This window comes from Sturnira hondurensis, unplaced genomic scaffold (genome assembly GCF_014824575.4).
Source record: "Sturnira hondurensis isolate 20B ecotype Veracruz unplaced genomic scaffold, ASM1482457v3 Scaffold0003874, whole genome shotgun sequence".
Taxonomy (NCBI): Eukaryota; Metazoa; Chordata; class Mammalia; order Chiroptera; family Phyllostomidae; genus Sturnira; species Sturnira hondurensis.
In genome coordinates, this window is record NW_028076505.1 from 2,185,669 (window position 1) to 2,203,537 (window position 17,869).

Sequence of the window (17,869 nt, forward strand, 5' to 3'; positions counted from 1 at the left end):
GACAGACAGACTGTGCCAGGGCGGAGTCGTTGCGGCCAGCAGCCCTCGCGGAGGGAGTGGACCCCGTCCTGGGGATGCCCTGTCCCCGCCCCTCCCTCCCTCCTGAACACAGCTCTAGGTTCTGGTCTCAGGCAGAGGACGTCCTGCCTCAGGCTGTGGAACTCCACCCGTGTTCCGGGGGTGCCCCGGCCGTCACTCAAGGGCTGGGCTCTGTCGGAGCAACCCGCCTCCCTCGCGGCTCCCTCTTCACTGGACCACCGGTGAACCAGCCTTTCTCCGTCCCAGGCCCTCCTCCACGCGCCGTCTCACTTCTCCAACGTCTCCGAACACTCGTCGGGCACTCGCTGTCCCCACTTCTCCCTTCCCACCTTGCTGCCTCCACGTGGTGTCTTCTGGGTGCCATGGGCTCACTGAGCTGAAAGCGGACCTCACATAGCCCACCCCCACCGCCATCCCTACCTCAGTACCCCCTGGCTCAGCCATGGTGCGCCACCCCTGGGGGCTCCGTCACAAAGTGGGAAGCCGTCCACCCTGGACTTGTCACTCTTGCCCCTGCTGACATTCCATCCACCCGCACGTCTGGTGGCTCTGTCCCAAATCTACATGGTCGCCTCCTCTGCCCCAAACCCAAGTCTGAGCTGCCAACTCGTCATGGAGGACCACAGCAGCCGTCCCCTCACCATCATGTTCTGTCCACTCTTGCCCACATCCTTTCTGGATCAGATTATGTCGTGCCCTTGCTTAAATCTGTCGACGGCTCCCCACCTTGCAAGGGATAAAAGCCGGTGTCCTGTGCATCACCTACAAAGCCTGACATAAGCCCACCCCCTCACCCCTGGTGGTCCTGTTGCGGCCACACTGGCCCTTCTGCTCCTTACAGATGCTTGTCACTAGAATGGCAGCTCCAATGTCACCTCTTCCAAGAAGCCTTCCCTGACCACACCCTCACCAGGCCCTCTTCAAAGCAGCCACAGTTGTTTCGGGTTTGTCTGACCACATCCCGCCCCAGACATCCACTTGAGGAAGTGAAGTACGTTTCTGAGGGCAAAGATTCGTGTCTTGTTTTGTTCTCTGGCGCATTCCCACCGCAGCAGGCTCTCCCCAGTGATCTGCTGCTTTTCCTTCTCCGTCAGCTGCGGCACGGCCTGGCTTGCTGCGAGAAGGCTCAGCCGCAGTCACTTCCTTTAGACGAGGCACACACCGCCACTGTCCCCCGAAAAGCTTGCACATCACCCAGCCCTCGGCCTCTGCACCTCATTCTAAGGATTCACGGTATGTGCACCCTGGATACTTTTAGGAAGATGGGTGTCAACAATATATAAAATGGTCCTCTGTACCACTAGGCCCTTCTGCACTCCACGGAAATGAACCAGCCAGAATCCCTCCATTTGAAAATTATCTGAGATGAAAGGACCTTATAACTGAAGGAAGTGGAGCGGGTCTATGTTGGGGGCAGGGGTCTGGTTCCTTCTCCCTCTCTGGGGGTCAGGACAAAGGCCATCACAGGCCATGCATGCCCACCCCCACCAAGTCCATTATCCCTCAGCCATCAAGGGCAGCTGACTTCCAGGGTGGCCTGCCAGCAGCCACAAAACACGACCACGGGGGGATTTCACACTTCTCACACTTACAAAGCCTTTATCCACAGAAACCAATCGTTTCGTCTGACCCGACTGCAAACCTGGTGTGTTAAGCAGGGTGAGTAGGGTGCTTCCCAGGCAGCGGATGGGGAGACTGAGGCACAGGGACTAAGAACGGCCCCAAGTCATCCAATCACTCAGGATAGCACCGGGATGGAAACCCGGGCCTCCCACTTCCACACCCAGCACTGCGTGTCACGGGACCGCAGACTCACGCGCTGGGAGCCTCACCTTTCTCGTGGGTGGCCCCCCACCCGGAAATCCAGCAGGGTTGCTTGGGCTCCAGCATCATGCCTGGGTTGGGCAGGCACACAGGTTTCACTCTGTCTGTTTCGAGGAGAAAACACATCGTGAGCCAGTGGGCAGGGGCCAGGGGCCCTGCTGACCACCCCCACAGAGCACTGGCCAGGCCCCGAATGGCGGGGCATGGTGGGCAGAACCCTTTTCTGTGGCTCCTGCATCGATTAAACTACCACCTGCTGTGAAGGCACGCTTGCCCGACCACTGCTTCCCCTGCAAACAGGGGTCCTGGCCTGGGGGGAGCGCACTTCCATCAACCAGCCCTCCCGCACATTCCCCACTCCTAGCTCAACACGAATTCCTTCCTCCTGCTTATCACAGCACACATTTCTCTCCAGTCAGCCTCTCCTTCGGATTTGGTCTACACACCCCAAGCCCCAGGAACAAAGGGACACACCGTTAAAAGGCAGAGGCGTCTGCAGCTTCATAAGAGCGACGTCGTTGTTCTTGGTCTTGGAATCATAGTTCGGATGGGAAATCACTTTTTCCACTCGGTAGCCGTCGCCGTAGAACATGGAGGACTGTCTCAGAATCCCTGCGAAGGCCGTCCAGTACCGTGGGTTGTTCAGCGGCCTGGGGGACAGGCACAAAGGCCACTCAGCGCCTCAGAGCCACACGTGTGATGCCCTCACTCGGTGATCAAAAGTCATGCACTGGAGCCACGGGTCCCAGGACAGACAGGACCCATCAGAGCCAGAGGGACAGGCGAGGAGGCCTCTCCTCACCCCCACCTCAGCACGGCCGCCCCCGCGCACTTTCCTGCCCAGGCTCATCCTCTTCTGAGATTCGGCAGCAGCAGTTCCAAGAACATTTTTTCTTGGACCTGAATGCCTCTCAGAGGTTTAAACCTCATTTCCAGAAGGACCGGGTCTTCCCTACCTGTACATGTTAGGGCATTTTCTGACACACAGTGGGTGCTTAATAAATGNAGGACAGACAGGACCCATCAGAGCCAGAGGGACAGGCGAGGAGGCCTCTCCTCACCCCCACCTCAGCACGGCCGCCCCCGCGCACTTTCCCTCCAGGGCTCATCCTCTTCTGAGATTCGGCAGCAGCAGTTCCAAGAACATTTTTTCTTGGACCTGAATGCCTCTCAGAGGTTTAAACCTCATTTCCAGAAGGACCGGTTCTTCCCTACCTGTACATGTTAGGGCATTTCCTGACACACAGTAGGTGCTTAATAAATGTGTGGTGATGGACAGACTCTAGGTCTACAGCCATCCAGGCATTATCTTCGTGTGGGTGCTTCCCATTAAGAGCACCCCAAAGCCTAGCGAGCGATCCTAGTCTGAGAGAGGGAAGGAGGGGGTGAGCTTGGGAAATGAGCACTGCTTTCCTTCAGCCTTCCCCACAGCCCTTGGGGGTCTGGGGGGCAGGCACACCTGCCTTATGGGTGCGGACACTGTGCTCAGACACCTCGAGTGAACTGCCTGGGGCCACAGAGCCGAGCCGGCCCAGCCACAGTCTGAACCAGGAAAATAGCTCTGGTGAGTGAGGTTTCCTCAAAACTCGACATGTGACCCCCAAACTCTGAGCGTGTCTGAGTGGCTCTCTCCAAGGTGAATCACCCAGAGCTCCCGAGATGGCAGGAAAGGACAGTGAGCTCCCAGGCGCACCCTGCCTGCTGGGGGATGGGCTGGGCCACATGTGTCACATGCAGCAGCCCATCTGACCCTCCCAGCAATGCCACAAGGGGGCACCACTAGGACCCCCAGTTATACACAAGGAAACCAGAGCTTAAAGGGTCGAAAGATTTCTCACAGGGTCACATGGCCACAGCGTCACCTCCAGACCCAGGAGCCCTCCTCCCGCCGTGAACGTACTCTTCCACGCAGTGGGCGGCCGTCACGACCCACTCGGGGGTGATGATGGAGCCTCCGCAGACGTGGACGTTCTGCACGTGCAGGCTGACCTGCCAGGGCCAGTCCCCGGGGGCGGCATTCGACCCGCCCACAATCCGATTCTGCCGGCCCATCTTCCTGTTGACCCCACACTCTGAGGGCGACAAGCACAAGGCAGCTGGCCAGGGAGCAGAACCGGGCCCCCCACCTTACCCCGACCCCCACCCTCGCAGGGTGTGCCCCGATGGCCCCCATCCCAGAGGTCCCCCCAGGCTGGCGGACAGCTGCCACCCCCTCATTCAGCTGGTTTGGGGTCTGACTTGTAGAGAACATGCCCTGGTTTCTTTCTGGTTAGAAAGAAATCTGCGGGCTCCTGGATGACCAAGGCCCTGGGATCATCGGGAACGACCGAATGCTCAGGATCCCCGAAAAAAGCGAAGGAGGCATTTCCTCCTGTGTGCGGGTCACATTTCCCAGCAGGTGGCCGGTGAGGCCCCAGGGTGGGTGGGACGGGCACCTGCTCTCTTGGTACCTAAAGGACCTTGGGTCCATCCCGGCTGGGAAACCCCTGCCAAGACCACTGGGACATGCGGCCGCTGGGAGCATCTGCTAGTCTCACCCCTTCAATCAGAAAAGCTGAGCTTCAGGACCAAGAGCCCCTAAAAGAACCGGACAAGGCTATCCTGCAGAGGGCACACGGGGGCGGAGCCTTCCCTGCTGCCATGGGTTCGGAAACCCTGCGTAACCCAGACCCAGCGTGGGGGCACGCACAGGCCTCTGGCCCCACCTCGGGGTGGCACAGAAATGCGGCCCCTTCTCTCCCCACCGCCCCAAAGACACAGGGGTATGTGTCTGGAGGCACAGAAAGTGTCCCTTCTTGAGACACAAAAAGGGAAAGCAGGACTCCCTTACCTATACAGCGTAAAGAAACCACGGTTTTTGAAGAACAGACATCACTGCAAAAGAAGAAAGAGAATGTTGGTCACAGACGCGCAGGAATGCACATTTCCTTCCAACACCCCTAGTTCCCGCCTCCCCAGACGTGGAAGGACCCGTGACTGAGGGCTGGAGCAGGAGAGCGAATCCACACAGGGGCCAGGGGTGAAGGGCAGACACGGAGCACGGGGTCGTGTGTCCATGGGCAAGTTACTTAACCTCTGTGCCTCAGTTTCCCATACGCAGATGGGCCAATTAGAGCACCAACTCATAGGGTGGTTTTGAGGGTAAGCATGCAACGTCAGCTATTATTTTTTTTTTTATTTTTATCTTCCCCCAAGGACATTTTTATTGCCTTTTTAGAGAGAGAGGAAGGGGGAAGAGAGAGAGAGAAGATGTTATTTTTAATCTGGAATTTAAAATCAAGCTCTAATTTTTTTAAGGGAACCATTGGTAAACTTTGTTTTTTTATGACTGCTTTACATCTCTTGCACAGAAAACAATACTATCAATTACTTGCCCGGGAGAGGAAGAAGAGAAAGGTACTGGTTCAGCAGGTGAACATTAGAGGGGACGGATGAGAAAGAAGCGGCGTGCATCCTGTTGCAGAGCGAATTTCCTCCTAATGTGCTGAAGGGGAGAGAAGCTTCCCCTGACCTCCGGCGTGCAGGCTGGCCGCGCCCCCCTGCACACCGACACGGGGCACCAGCCCACAGACAGGCCTGCTGCACACTCCTGCCAGAACAGACACGCCGGGAGCCTGGTCCAAACCAGCGACCACCCACCAGTCCCAGAGGTAGCCTGGCTTCCTGCCACCCCTTCTGAGAAAAGAAGCCCCCTCAATTCCTGACAGCAGCGAATCCAAAGCGAATCCCTGCTTCTTCGACCCTTCCCCCAAATGACCCAACACAAGCCCAAACCCTGTAAGTCCTTTACAGGACCTTCCAACGGAGACGCTCGGGGTCCCTGGGACTTTGGGTGAGTCCTGGTACTCTTTCGCTGAGGGACCCTGGCAATGCCAAGAGAGCACATTCCCATGAGTTTTCTTTCTCTTTTTTTTTAGATTTTATTTATATTTAGATGGGAAGGGAAGGAGAGAGGGAGAGAAATATCAATGTATGGTTGCCTCTCATGCGCCCCCTGCTGGGAACTGGCCTGCAACCCAGGCATGTGCCCTGACTGGGAATCGAACCATGATCCTTTGATTCGTGCGCAGGCCCACGCTCAATCCACTGAGCTATGCCAGCCAGGGCCGATAAGGTGTTTTCTAAGAACAGAGAGGTTGCTCCTCCTGGGCAAGGCAATGCTGCCACTCGGTCTTTCAGGCAAACCTCACTAGCAGCCGAGAGACTCAGATATTGTCAATACAATAAATGTCCAACTCGAAAGAATTTTTTGTGAGTTTATTTGTGCCAAACTGATGACAACTGCCAGGAAGCAAAATCTCCGTGGACTGAGAAAATGCCCCGGAGGTCAGTTCTGCACCTTATTTCATGCATCAGAGTCCAAGGAGGCGGTGGGGGGGGGGGCGTTTCATGAAGTTTACTGATGACAGACCAGGGAGATAGGAGGAGGCCAAGTGGAGAAATCTCTGAATGAAATCAAGAAAAATCAGAAAGATGGAGGCAAGGGTGGAAACACTGTGCCTTCTCCCACAACCAAGTTTGAATACAACAAAGGTTTGAAGAACTAGGACACACCCAAAGACCAGAAAACGGAATTATACGGAAGTCCGACAACTACGAACCGTTCAACAGGGACGGTAAGAGAGGCAGAGCCAGCGGCGGAGCCAGCAGCGGAGCTGGATCGGGCAGGACAGATCCCCCGACCCAGGCGAGCAGGCAACCCAGAACCAGTCAGGGTGTGGGGCAGACTGACCAAGGTCACACATTCGCGCACAGTGAGACGGACCACGCAGGCCCCAGGGGGCGAACCCAGTGGTGGAGGGCTGACGGCGGTGGCACACTCGTGTGCAGTGGAACGAAATGCGTGGGCCTGGTGACGGCAGCAACTGCGGCACCGGTGAGGGCCGTGGCGGCAGGCGGCGGACAGGACGCCATAGTCCCTCTTTGACCCCGCCCCCACATACAGCGTCACAACCCAGCGACTTAGTTGCCCTGCTCTAGTGAACACTTTAGGCCTCTGATCCTGCTATGGAACAGGCACGAACAGCCCAAAAGATGGTGCAAGAAGAACTCAAAGTCCCAGAGCCAATAACTCTAAGCGACCGAGAAATTGCCAGCCTCTCAGAAGCACAATTCAAGACACTGTTTATCAGGATGCTCACAGAACTGGTTGATTATAGTCACAAATTAGAGGAACATATGAAGGCTAAACTAATTGAAATGAAGGGAGATGCACAGGAAACCAATAGTGATGGAAAGGAAACTGGGACTCAAATCAATGGAATGGACCAGAAGGAAGAACAAAACATCCCACCAGAAAGGAATGAAGAAATGAGAATTCAAAAAAATGAGGAGAGGCTTAGGAACCTCCAGGACATCTTTAAACGTTCCAACATCCGGATTATAGGGGTACCAGAAGGGGGAAAGAAACAGCCACGAGTGGAAAACTTATTTGAACAAATAATAAAGGAGAACTTCCCCAATCTGCCAAAGGAAATAGACTTCCAGGAAATCCAGGAAGCTCAGAGAGTGCCAAAGAAGTTGAACCCAAGAAGGAACACACCAAGGCACATCATAATTACATTAGCCAAGACTAAAATGAAGGAGAGAATCCTAGAAGCAGCAAGGGATAAGGGGACAGTCACCTACAAAGGAGTACCAATCAGACTGTCAGCGGATTTCTCAAAAGAGACCTTACAGGCAAGAAGGGGCTGGAAAGAAGTATTCCAAGTCATGAAATCCAAAGACCTACAGCCAAGATTGCTTTATCCAGCAAAACTTTCATTTAGAATGGAAGGACAGATAAAGTGCTTCTCAGATAAGGTCAAGTTCAAGGAGTTCATCATCAACAAGCCCTTATTATATGAAATGCTAAAGGGACTTATATAAGAAAAAGAAGATGAAAAATATTAACAGTGAAAGGACAGCAAACACACAGTTATTAACAACCACAGCTAAACAAAAGCAAACCTAGAGGACAGCTAGATCAGGAGTGGAACCATAGAAATGAAGAACACATGGAGGGTTAGAAACAGGGGGGTGGGAGGAGGAGAAGGGGGGAGAAGGCACAGAAAATAGCATAGATGGTAGGTAGAAAATAGATAGGGGGGAGGGCAAGAATAGTGGGGGACATATAGAATCTAAAGAACTTGAGACATGTGGTTATAAACTAAGGGGGGGGAGAATGGTGGGGGAGGAAGTGTGCGGGTGGAGGGGAATGAAGGGGGGAATAGAACAACTGTAATGGTATAATCAATAAAATATATTTAAAAAATAAATAAATAAGAAAAAAAAGAAAATCAGAGACATACTTGTTCACATTGGCGAGTGAAGGATACTTAACAGTTAACAATTAACTTGCTACTCTGGTGCTGACTGTGTTTTGAGGGGTTCGGGGGGGTGGGGAAACAAAGGGATATCCCCAAAGTCTCTTATACCGTGAGTTATCTTAGATGCAAAAAGGTAACAGAGGGGCTCCTTTAAGGGAGAGATTGGCTTCTGTTAGAAACACATAACACCCAGCAGACTTGACTGCCTCCCCTGAATACTCTTCAGTAGGAAGTTCTACCTTCAGGCCGTCCTAATGAGAATACTTTCGATCTCTGAGTTCGCAAGGTCACCACACAGGCCTCCCCCGAGCTCCTCAGGTTTAGTATGTGGCCCCTTTTTCATCCACAATATCGAAGGACAACTTCTGGAAACCAAAGGAAAGTCTCTGCCACCCCCACCACAGACAGGAGACACCATGTGCCCGGCAATGACCGCCTCCTCTTTTCTCCAGAGGCAGTGGCCCCTGAGAGGCTCCGCCCAGGAAGACAAGGGCAGCTGTATCCCAGCCTCACCTGGGCCGGCCCAGCCCCACCGCTCTCATGGGCACACCTGGCTGCTGTGCATGCCCCTCCTTGGGCGGGGGCTGACCCTGTCACATTCCCTGGGATGGGAGAGCCAACCTCGGGAGGAAGTCGGCCCCCGGGCCACCTCAGCCAGCGGTCTGTCGCCGGGAATGCAAACTTGCTTCCAGCCTCCCACTCAGGGGAAAGGAAGGGCGGAGTGATTAACTCACCCTTCCCTAAAGCAGCACCCAGCCCATGGCAAGCTGACAGCTGAGCTAACCACCTTCGGGGGAGTGACAGGGACCTGGGAGCTGAGGAAGGCTCACTCACAATGGACACTGTGTCTTTTACATAAAGAACGCTACCTCTGCTAATAATGACCCTGAGGAGACTGTAAACATTTTAAACAGGTGCAAAACAAATCAAGTAGCTTAAGCCCACCCTGCCCCCACCCTCATAACAGGTTAAGCTACCAACCACTTGACGGGATGTTTGGGTGGATTTCCACCCACAGGGCACTCACCGTGCCCCACCCAGAACGTCTTGGTTTGCTAGTCGGCTTGGAGGTCTGGGCAATGCTGGCTGAACCGAACCAGCTGCTCCCTCCCCATGCCCCCCAGGGCATCACATGGCACTATGCGTAGGGCCAGGAGACCCACAGTCCCTATTGCCTGAGACTGGGGGGGTTCCAGGGAAGCAGGACTTTCAGCGCTAAATCCAGCCCCATCCCTGGCAGGCATGGTGGGCGGGTCACCCTGCAGGGACCCGGCGGCGGTTCCAGACACTCTCCCCGACACACTGCAGGCACGTCTAATGTCCAGAGAGTGAAGAGTGTGGGCTCTCGGTTTGGCAATGTCACCTAATACCATGGAGGGCAGAGGGCACACTGCAATGTCGCGTGAGCCTTGCTCCTTGCCGAGAGAACCCAGCCAATCCCAGCATCGCAGCTCGGAAAGGCCAGGCTGGGGACCTCGAGGCCCCGGCTCCCCCTGCCTTTCTCATCACAAACTGTTCAAAGGAGACCGGGCAGCACCTGTGGTACAGCTTCTGGTACAGGTCGCCGCGGCTGGCGCTCAGGTTCAGCTTCATGAAGCTGGTGGCTCCGCTGTCATCTGCTATGCCTTGGCTGGAATAAAAACTGTTCCTAAAAAGGATAGGAAATCACATTTAAAAGAACGGGTAAGTCATGAGCGACCCCCAATCCTGTGCTGTATGTGTCACAAGACTCCTCCTGCGTGAGGCTCAGGGCAGAAAAACGCCTTAGCATTTTGGAAAACAAAATCACAAGGTTTTAACAAGTGACCGTGGGATGACCATCTCACTCCGATACCCCTGAAGCATCAGGTCAAATCCCCCACCAGCCAAGTTTCTCATCTGGTTTGGATGAGGATAAAGACACGATCATGGGGACAGACTCACAGATGGAGAGCAGGGTGACAGCTAAGCGGGGAGGGGGAGACACTAGGGGTGGAGGCATTGAGCAGAAAGAAAAAAGGACTCCTGGAATGGACAGGAGCGTGGTGATTGTGGGCAGGGCGAGGGGCAGGGAGTATGAGGAGACTAAATGGTAATGGGGGAAAATACAGGTTAAGGAAAGAAAACGAGAAACAGGAACGAGGGCGTGTGTGTGCATGTGATCTGACAAAACGCAAGGATGTTGAGACACGCCCCGTGATGAACACAGGCCCGGGACGGGGGCTTCACCAGGGCACTCGGGGGAGGGGCGGTGCATCAGCCCTTCGGGGGAGGGGCGGTGCATTTCAAAGTGTTTCGTTACTAAGATGCCAAGTTCTTAACAAGCGGTCACACAGGGACACTCCAAGGAAGAGACGCTGGCCGTAAAATTCCACCGCCTTTCCTCGTGAGGCCAGATGGCCGCCCAGCATTTCCCGGACATGCTCTGGTGAGACGCAGCTGGGACTCTCTGGGAGGGGACACTGTGGTCTCCCCTCCCACTCTCCCTGAGGCCACATGCAGGAAGTAATTACAAATCTGATGATTGGTTCTCGCCCATTGATAGCCTTCCTTGCGTCCCACGTGCATGCCGTGAAGGTTGTGCAGGGCCTGTTCTTGCTGACCTTCCCCGTTCACCCCCCACCCTCAGCCCCCACCCCAGGAGGCCCTCCATCAGCACCCTGGACCCTGGGGACTGCAGCACTGGGTGGAGGTCCAGGCAGGGCACCGCGTCCACTGGACAAGTCAGCTCTGGGACAGAGACGACTGTCTGCGGCTGCGACTTCCAAGGAGAGGCAGCGAGACTTTCCTAAGTTTCTGCTGCCTGTCGCTGTCACCAGGGTGCCCCAGTGCCCCTTGTGAGGCTGTGGGGCTCCAAACCCACCTGTAGCCCATGTCCTGGCACGCTGCCCTTCCGTAACTCTCACTCCAGTCGTCGCGGCACACGGGGTGCCAGGACTTCCTCTGGGGCGAGTACACCTGCAGGATGAAGTTCGGGCCATAGAGACGAACTGCATGGAGAGAGAGGGCCCGTGAGTGCCAGGTCCCGACCACCGCATGAGCCCCACCTTTCCCGGGACACAGAGGCTTGGAAGGTGGCCAGTTCCCTCTCCCCCCAACGCTGACCACCCAGGAGGGATGCCGCGGAACTCTTCTCTCCTCCTGAAAAGGGCTCTTTACCCCAAAGAATTGAAAATAGCGATTCAGACAAGACTATGACCACAGGTGTTCCCAGCAGCACAGTCGCACAGTCAAGTGGCCGAAACAACCCGAGTGTCCATCGAGGGGTGAATGCACCGTGGACGGTCCATGTGCGCAATGGAATGCTCCTCGGCCTCAAAGGGGAGAGGCACTGACACACGAGAAACATCTGTGAGCCCCAAAGACACTGCTGAGTGACAGAAGCCAGACACGAGGGGCGGGTTCCATTTCTCTGAAATGTCTGGAGTAGGAACTGGGCAGAGACCCAAAGGAGGTCGATGGTTGCTCGGGGCTTAGGGGCTGAGAGGAGTGATAAGGGGGGCGCTGGCTCAAGGATTGCGTCTGAAGGGACAAAAAATATTTCAGAATCGATCACAGTGATGGCGGCACATATCTGAATATGTGAAATCCACTGAATTGTATCATTTAAGTGGATGGGTCTTGTGAATTATACCTCCACAAAACTGCTTTTGAGAAATAAATAAATAAGATAAAAGGGTTTTAAAAAGTGCTCTTTTGACAATTGCTTCAAGCATTTGGCTGTCTCTCACCCAAATCCTGAACCCAGGCAGAGCACCCAGGGGCGTGCCCAGCACCTCGTGTAAGGCTCTGCCTCGAAATTCATCCACATGTTGCCAAAACCACAGCTTTCTAAAGAGATCGAACTTTACAAATACAGTGCAAGCCCCTCGCAATTCCATTCCTTCCTCTCCCGAGAAGTGGCTGCAACTCAGAATTCTGCGAACACTTCGTTCTGTGGGGAACAGTCGAGCACGGATTCATGGAGAGCAGTGCTATGTGCCCTGGACTGACCGGAGTGTCGTGGGAAACCTGGCCCCGTGGCTCGGGGGGAACGCGTGCGGGCCGGAAGTGCCCACTGCGGGACCCTCACTGTCGCCGCCCATCTGTGGCCCCTGACTGGCTGGACTGTGTGGCTGACATTCCTCCGTAGGATACCAGCCTTGAGCTAATGATTTCCCACAACGTCCGTGAAGCGTGATTCCACGTGCTACATGTGAGCTAGCCCCGTGTTCGAGGTGAGTGGGTAGACAAATCTACTGGATCCAGATAACAGAATAGGACTCAGGGCTATAAAAGAAATGAGCAATCAAGCCATGAAAGGGGGACACGTACATGCCTGTTACTGAGGGAAGGAAGCCAACCTGAAAGGCTAGATACTGCAGGGTTCCCACTCCTTGGCATCCTGGGAAATGCAAAACCGTGGAGACAGTCAGGTCAGTGGTTGCCTGCAGGTGGGGGTGGGGGTGTGAACAGGTGGAGCATAGGGGATGTTTAGGACAGTGAAGTTAGTCTGCATGACACTATGCAAACACAGGCGCGGACTTCCGCCGAGATGGAGGTGTAGGTGGAAACACTGTGCCTTCTCCCACAACCAAGTTTGAATACAACAAAGGTTTGGTGAACAAAGACGCAGCCAAAGAACAGAAAATTGAACTATCCGACAACAACCGACTGTTCAACCGTACCTGTAAGAGGGGCGGAGCCAGCAGCAGAGTAGGGTCGGGCAGGAAAGACCCCCCCGACCCCAGGCACCCAGGCAGCCGGGGTAGCATCAGGCGGACCCAGTGAGGGTGCGGGGCGGTGGGCTGGCTGCGGTCACACATTCACGCACAGATAAACCAAGAGAGGAGTGAGCAGTGAGACGGACTGCGCAGGCCCCAGCGGTGAACCCAGCAGTGGTGGGCTGACCTTGGGCTGACCGTGGTTGAACATTTGCGCAGTGGGACAGACTGCTACCTTCCTGGTGGTGGAAGGTAGCAGAGGGGACCGCCATTGCTTTCCTTTGACCCCGCCCCCACGTACAGCGTCACAACCCAGAGACTGAGTTGCCTGGCCCTGGTGAACACCTAGGGCTCCGCTCCTCATATGTAATAGGCACAAACAGTCCAAAATATGGCTCAAGAAGAACTCAAAGTCCCAGAGCCCAGAACTCTAAGTGAAAAAGACATAGTGGACCTCTCAGTTGCACAGTTCAAAACTCTGGTGATCAGGATGCTCACAGAACTGGTTGATTATAGTCACAAATTAGAGGAACATATGAAGGCTAAACTAATTGAAATGAAGGGAAATGCATAGGAAACCAATAGTGATGGAAAGGAAACTGGGACTCAAATCAAAGGGGTGGACCAGAAGGAAGGAAGAAATCACCAAACAGAAAAAAGTGGAGTTACAAGAATTCAAAAAATGAGGAGAGGCTTAGGAACCTCCAGGACATCTTTAAACATTCCAACATCCGAATTATAGGGGTACCAGAAGGGGAAGAGGAACAGCCACGAGTGGAAAACAAAATTGAACAAATAATAAAGAACTTCCCCAGTCTGGCAAAGGAAATACACTTTCAGGAAATCCAGGAAGCTCAGAGAGTCCCAAAGAAGTTGGACCCAAGAAGGAACACACCAAGGCACATCATAATTACATTAGCCAAGATGAAAATGAAGGAGAGAATCCTAGAAGCAGCAAGAGATAAGGGGACAGTTACCTACGAAGGAGTTCCCCATCAGACTGTCAGCGGATTTCTCAAAAGAGACCTTACAGGCAAGAAGGGGCTGGAAAGAAGTATTCCAAGTCATGAAATCCAAAGACCTACATCCAAGATTGCTCTATCCAGCAAAGCTTTCATTTAGAATGGAAGGACAGATAAAGTGCTTCTCAGATAAGATCAAATTCAAGGAGTTCATCATCACCAAGCCCTTATTATATGAAATGTTAAAGGGACTTATCTAAGCAAAAGAAGATGAAAAATATGAACAGTGAAAGGACAGCAAACTCACAGTTACTAACAACCACACCTAAAACAAAAGCACACCAAGAGGACTAGATCAAGAGCAGAACCATAGAAATGAAGAAGACATGGAGGGTTAGCAACAGGGGAGTGGGAGGAGGAGAAGGGGGGAGAAGATACAGAAAATAAGTAGCACTGATGGTAGGTAAAAAATAGATAGGGGGAGGGCAAGAATAGTAGGGGAAATATAGAATTTCCCTCAAGTTCTAAAGAACTTGAGACACGTGGTAATAAACTAAAGGGGGGGAATGGTGGGGGAGGGGGTGTGCAGGGTGGAGGGGAATGAAGGGGGGAATAGAACAACTATTGTAATGGTATAATCAATAAAATATATTAAAAAGAAAAAAGAAAATGCAGACATGTCATTATACATTTGTCCACAATGTCAAGAGTGAGCCCTAAGCCCTGGCTGGTATAGCTCAGTGGATTGAGCGTGGACCTGCAAACCAGATGATCGCAGTTCGATTCCCAGTCAGGGCACATGCCTGGGTTGCAGGCTAGTTCCCAGCAGGGGTCGAAAGAAAGGCAACCACACATAGATATTCCTCTCCTGTCCTTCCCTTACTCTCTAAAGATAAATAAATAAAACCTTAAAAAAAGAGTGAGCCCTACCGTGACTGCAGGACTTGAGTTAATAATAACGTACCAATATTGGCTCAATCGTAAGGCGTGTACCACACCGATGCAAGATATCAGAAATAAAGGCAGCTGTGAGGGGGCATGGGAACTCTGTACTCTGTACTCTGCCCAACTTCTACACAACTAACACTGCTCTAAAAAATAAAGTCTAACCTGGCTGGCGTAGCTCACTGGATTGAGCGCGGGCCTGCGAACCAGACGATCGCGGTTCGATTCCCAGTCAGGGCAACATGCCTGGGTTGCAGACTGGTTCCTTGCAGGCTAACTACCAGCAGGGGATGCACAAAAGGCAACCATACATCGATGTTCTCTCCCTCTCTCCTTCCCCTCTAAAGATAAATAAATAAATAAAATCTTTAAAAAAAAATAAAGTCTAATCACTTTTTAAAAGTAACCAGAATTAAATAAACTCCCAAAATTGAAAATAAAATGTAAGCTGGCACGGTAGACAGTAGGGGAGACAGCCCTGGCTGGTGTGGCTCAGTGGATTTGGTGCCGGCCTGCAAACCAAAGGGTCCACCGTTCCATTCCCAGTCTGGGGCACGTGCCTGGGTTGTGGACCAGGTTCCCAGTAGGGGGCGCACAAGAGGCAACCACACATTGATGCTTCTCTCCCTCTCTTTTGCCCTCCCTTCCCCTCTCTCTACAATAATAAATAAATAAAATATTTCTTAGAAAAAGAAAGTAAAGGAGACATTTCATTTCTGATTTGTGGATAATTGGGAGATCCCCCCCTTCCAACTATGTGCATTTCGATGCTAACTAGGAGGACCACTGATGCGTCACAGAGCCTGTGCTAGTCTTTTTTGTCTTTTAAGTATCACATTTTTTTCAGCTTTTCTGACATATAATGGACAAATAAAATGTGTGGGTATTTGAGGTGTACAACTTGGTGTTCCGACAGACATATCCATTGTGAAATAATCACAAGAGTCGAGCTGATTAACGTACGCATCACTTCATCTTGTTTCCTTGCCTCCTGCTTCCTGCCTGCCTGCCTTCTATGTCGAGAGCATGGAGATCTGCCCTTTAGCGAATCTCCGGCATCCACACAGTGTGTCCACTGTCACCTCGAGTGGCCCTTCCACCGCTCTGCTGGCCTTTAAACACTCACAGAAAGCACAGCAACAGACGTAGAATGCAGAATTGACGTGAGAATACCTACACTATATATTTACACACATAGGCCCTTGGGAAGAAATTGCTACACACTCTGCAATGTTCTTCACAAGCTGGGTGACGTTCTTCAGTGTCTGAGGACGAACACCCCATGGAAAAGTGTTTCCCCTCTACAAGGACGGATTAGAGGCGCTCACGAGCACGGTCTGCTCTGGGAGAGATCACACGTGTCACATTCGTGTACCTTGTTTTATCTAAATAATCGATGGAGAAGTTAGTGCCTCACTAGCACAGCACAGACACACAGCCCTCCGACGCTGCGGCTTACTTCTGGGGATGTTTCCTACCCTGTGCTAGGGCCTCAGCGACTGCTGGCAGGACGGAGAGCCCACCAGGAGGAGACTGGTGAGGAGGGCGGGTCTGCAAGCAGAGTTTGGGCAGCAAAGGGAAAGGGCGCGGAGCCCATGTCCTCCTTTCCGGATGCTCGTCAGCACGTGCCTCGGAGTCAGCTGGATGGCAGCCATTGGGAAATGGCCTTAAGATGCAAACAATATTTTGCTTTGCCTTAACATGCAAAATCTTGCTTGAACAAGAAGCAAAACCTCTTATTAGTTGCCTCAAAGGTAAACCATTAGTGGCTGGTGAACAGGTGTGTGTGTGTATACACCTGGTATGTCTGCAAAAGAAGGTGTGTTTTTATACATGCTATGTGGACATGGCAGTGTGTGTTTGTACATGTGGTGTGTCTGCATGAGTGTGTGTATGAGTATGTACTTTACATGTGTGTTTGTCTATAGCCTCAAAAGCTCTCCACTCCATGTACGAAAATAGAGACAAATATTATCTATCATCATTAAAATAAAGTGTGCTGAAAGTTGGAAGAGTGAGTCATTTGCAAATACAAACACTCACAAACCAGAGCTCTTGGCACAGAGTCTGAGGCATTCACCGGGGGACACAGGTGGCCACGCAGGTGGCAGAGGCCCACCTGGGGCACAGGCTCCCTTGGGGAGGAACCCACAAGCCAGGACAGATGGAGCATCCCACACAGGTGTCCGACCTGGAAGCGAGGATGTGCAGGAAGGGGAAGCTCGCCAAGGACAACCACAGGGGAAGAAGATGGCCACGAAGTGGACAGTCTTTCCCCAGCGCCACCTGTGGGTCGAACTATCAGCTCGCAGATGTGGTGTGGGTGGCAGCAGCCCAACCCTGACCCACAAGCATCACCTCTCCTGCTAGAGCCACAGCCGCCTCGTGCGCTCCCCGATTTACACCTTACAACGGCTGCTCCTCGTCACGGCCGTGCAGCGATGCTCTGTGGCAGACAGGAGCAGACCTGTCCCAGGAACGGGACCTGTCTTGTCCTTCCCACTGCTGTGTGACGCAGAGAGAAGCACACGCTCTCTGAGCCTATCTCCTCCTCTGAAAATGAGGATTGACCCAAGGCTCCAGGTAGGGACTCATGACGGCACTGCCCCACTCACCGCACTGGTTCTCATCCTCCCCGCTGGGACAGTGAAGGATCCCGTCGCACCACTGAAAGGCGCTGACGCAGGTCCCCGAGGAGCCGCACTCCATCGACGACACCGTGCACTTGCTCTCCGCTGGCAGAGAGATGGGAAGGAGACACCCAATAGGCTCAGAAACCAAGGGAACTGCCCCACACCCACCAGAGTTCTGTCGTCCACCCCACGTAACAAGGGGGAAGAAACCTTCCCCCGAACTGTAACAAGGAGGGACATGTCCTCGCTGCTACATGTTGAAGAAAACAGGGTCACAGGCCAAAGACACAGAGCCCCAAGGGTGCCCTCCTTTCAGGGCGAGGGAAGGACCCCCGGCCTCGGACAGGCTCCACATCTTCTCTGCCCCACGGGGATCCCCGGGGGTCTGCGTGGCCCTAGGCTGATGGAAAAGGGCGGATGGCGGGGGAGGGCCCCCCTGGGCCAGCAGTGGCCACTGCTGCACACTGGGGTGCAGG

At 53.3% G+C, this 17,869-nt stretch overlaps 1 protein-coding gene across 4 annotated transcripts in view; it reads right to left on the reverse strand.

The window, feature by feature from the left end:
• The window catches only part of TMPRSS2 (transmembrane serine protease 2), a 53,945-nt gene that overhangs the window by 3,772 nt on the left and 32,304 nt on the right, over window positions 1-17,869 (reverse strand). For all 4 annotated transcript variants that reach the window (XM_037043000.1, XM_037042999.1, XM_037042998.1 and 1 more), the window contains 7 exons: window positions 17,376-17,495; window positions 11,014-11,140; window positions 9,709-9,819; window positions 4,694-4,737; window positions 3,764-3,935; window positions 2,338-2,513; window positions 1,872-1,967 (listed from right to left, as the gene is read on the reverse strand). In XM_037043000.1, coding sequence (XP_036898895.1) covers window positions 1,872-1,967; window positions 2,338-2,513; window positions 3,764-3,935; window positions 4,694-4,737; window positions 9,709-9,819; window positions 11,014-11,140; window positions 17,376-17,495 — 846 coding nt within the window. The remainder of the gene's footprint in view (window positions 1-1,871; window positions 1,968-2,337; window positions 2,514-3,763; window positions 3,936-4,693; window positions 4,738-9,708; window positions 9,820-11,013; window positions 11,141-17,375; window positions 17,496-17,869) is intronic.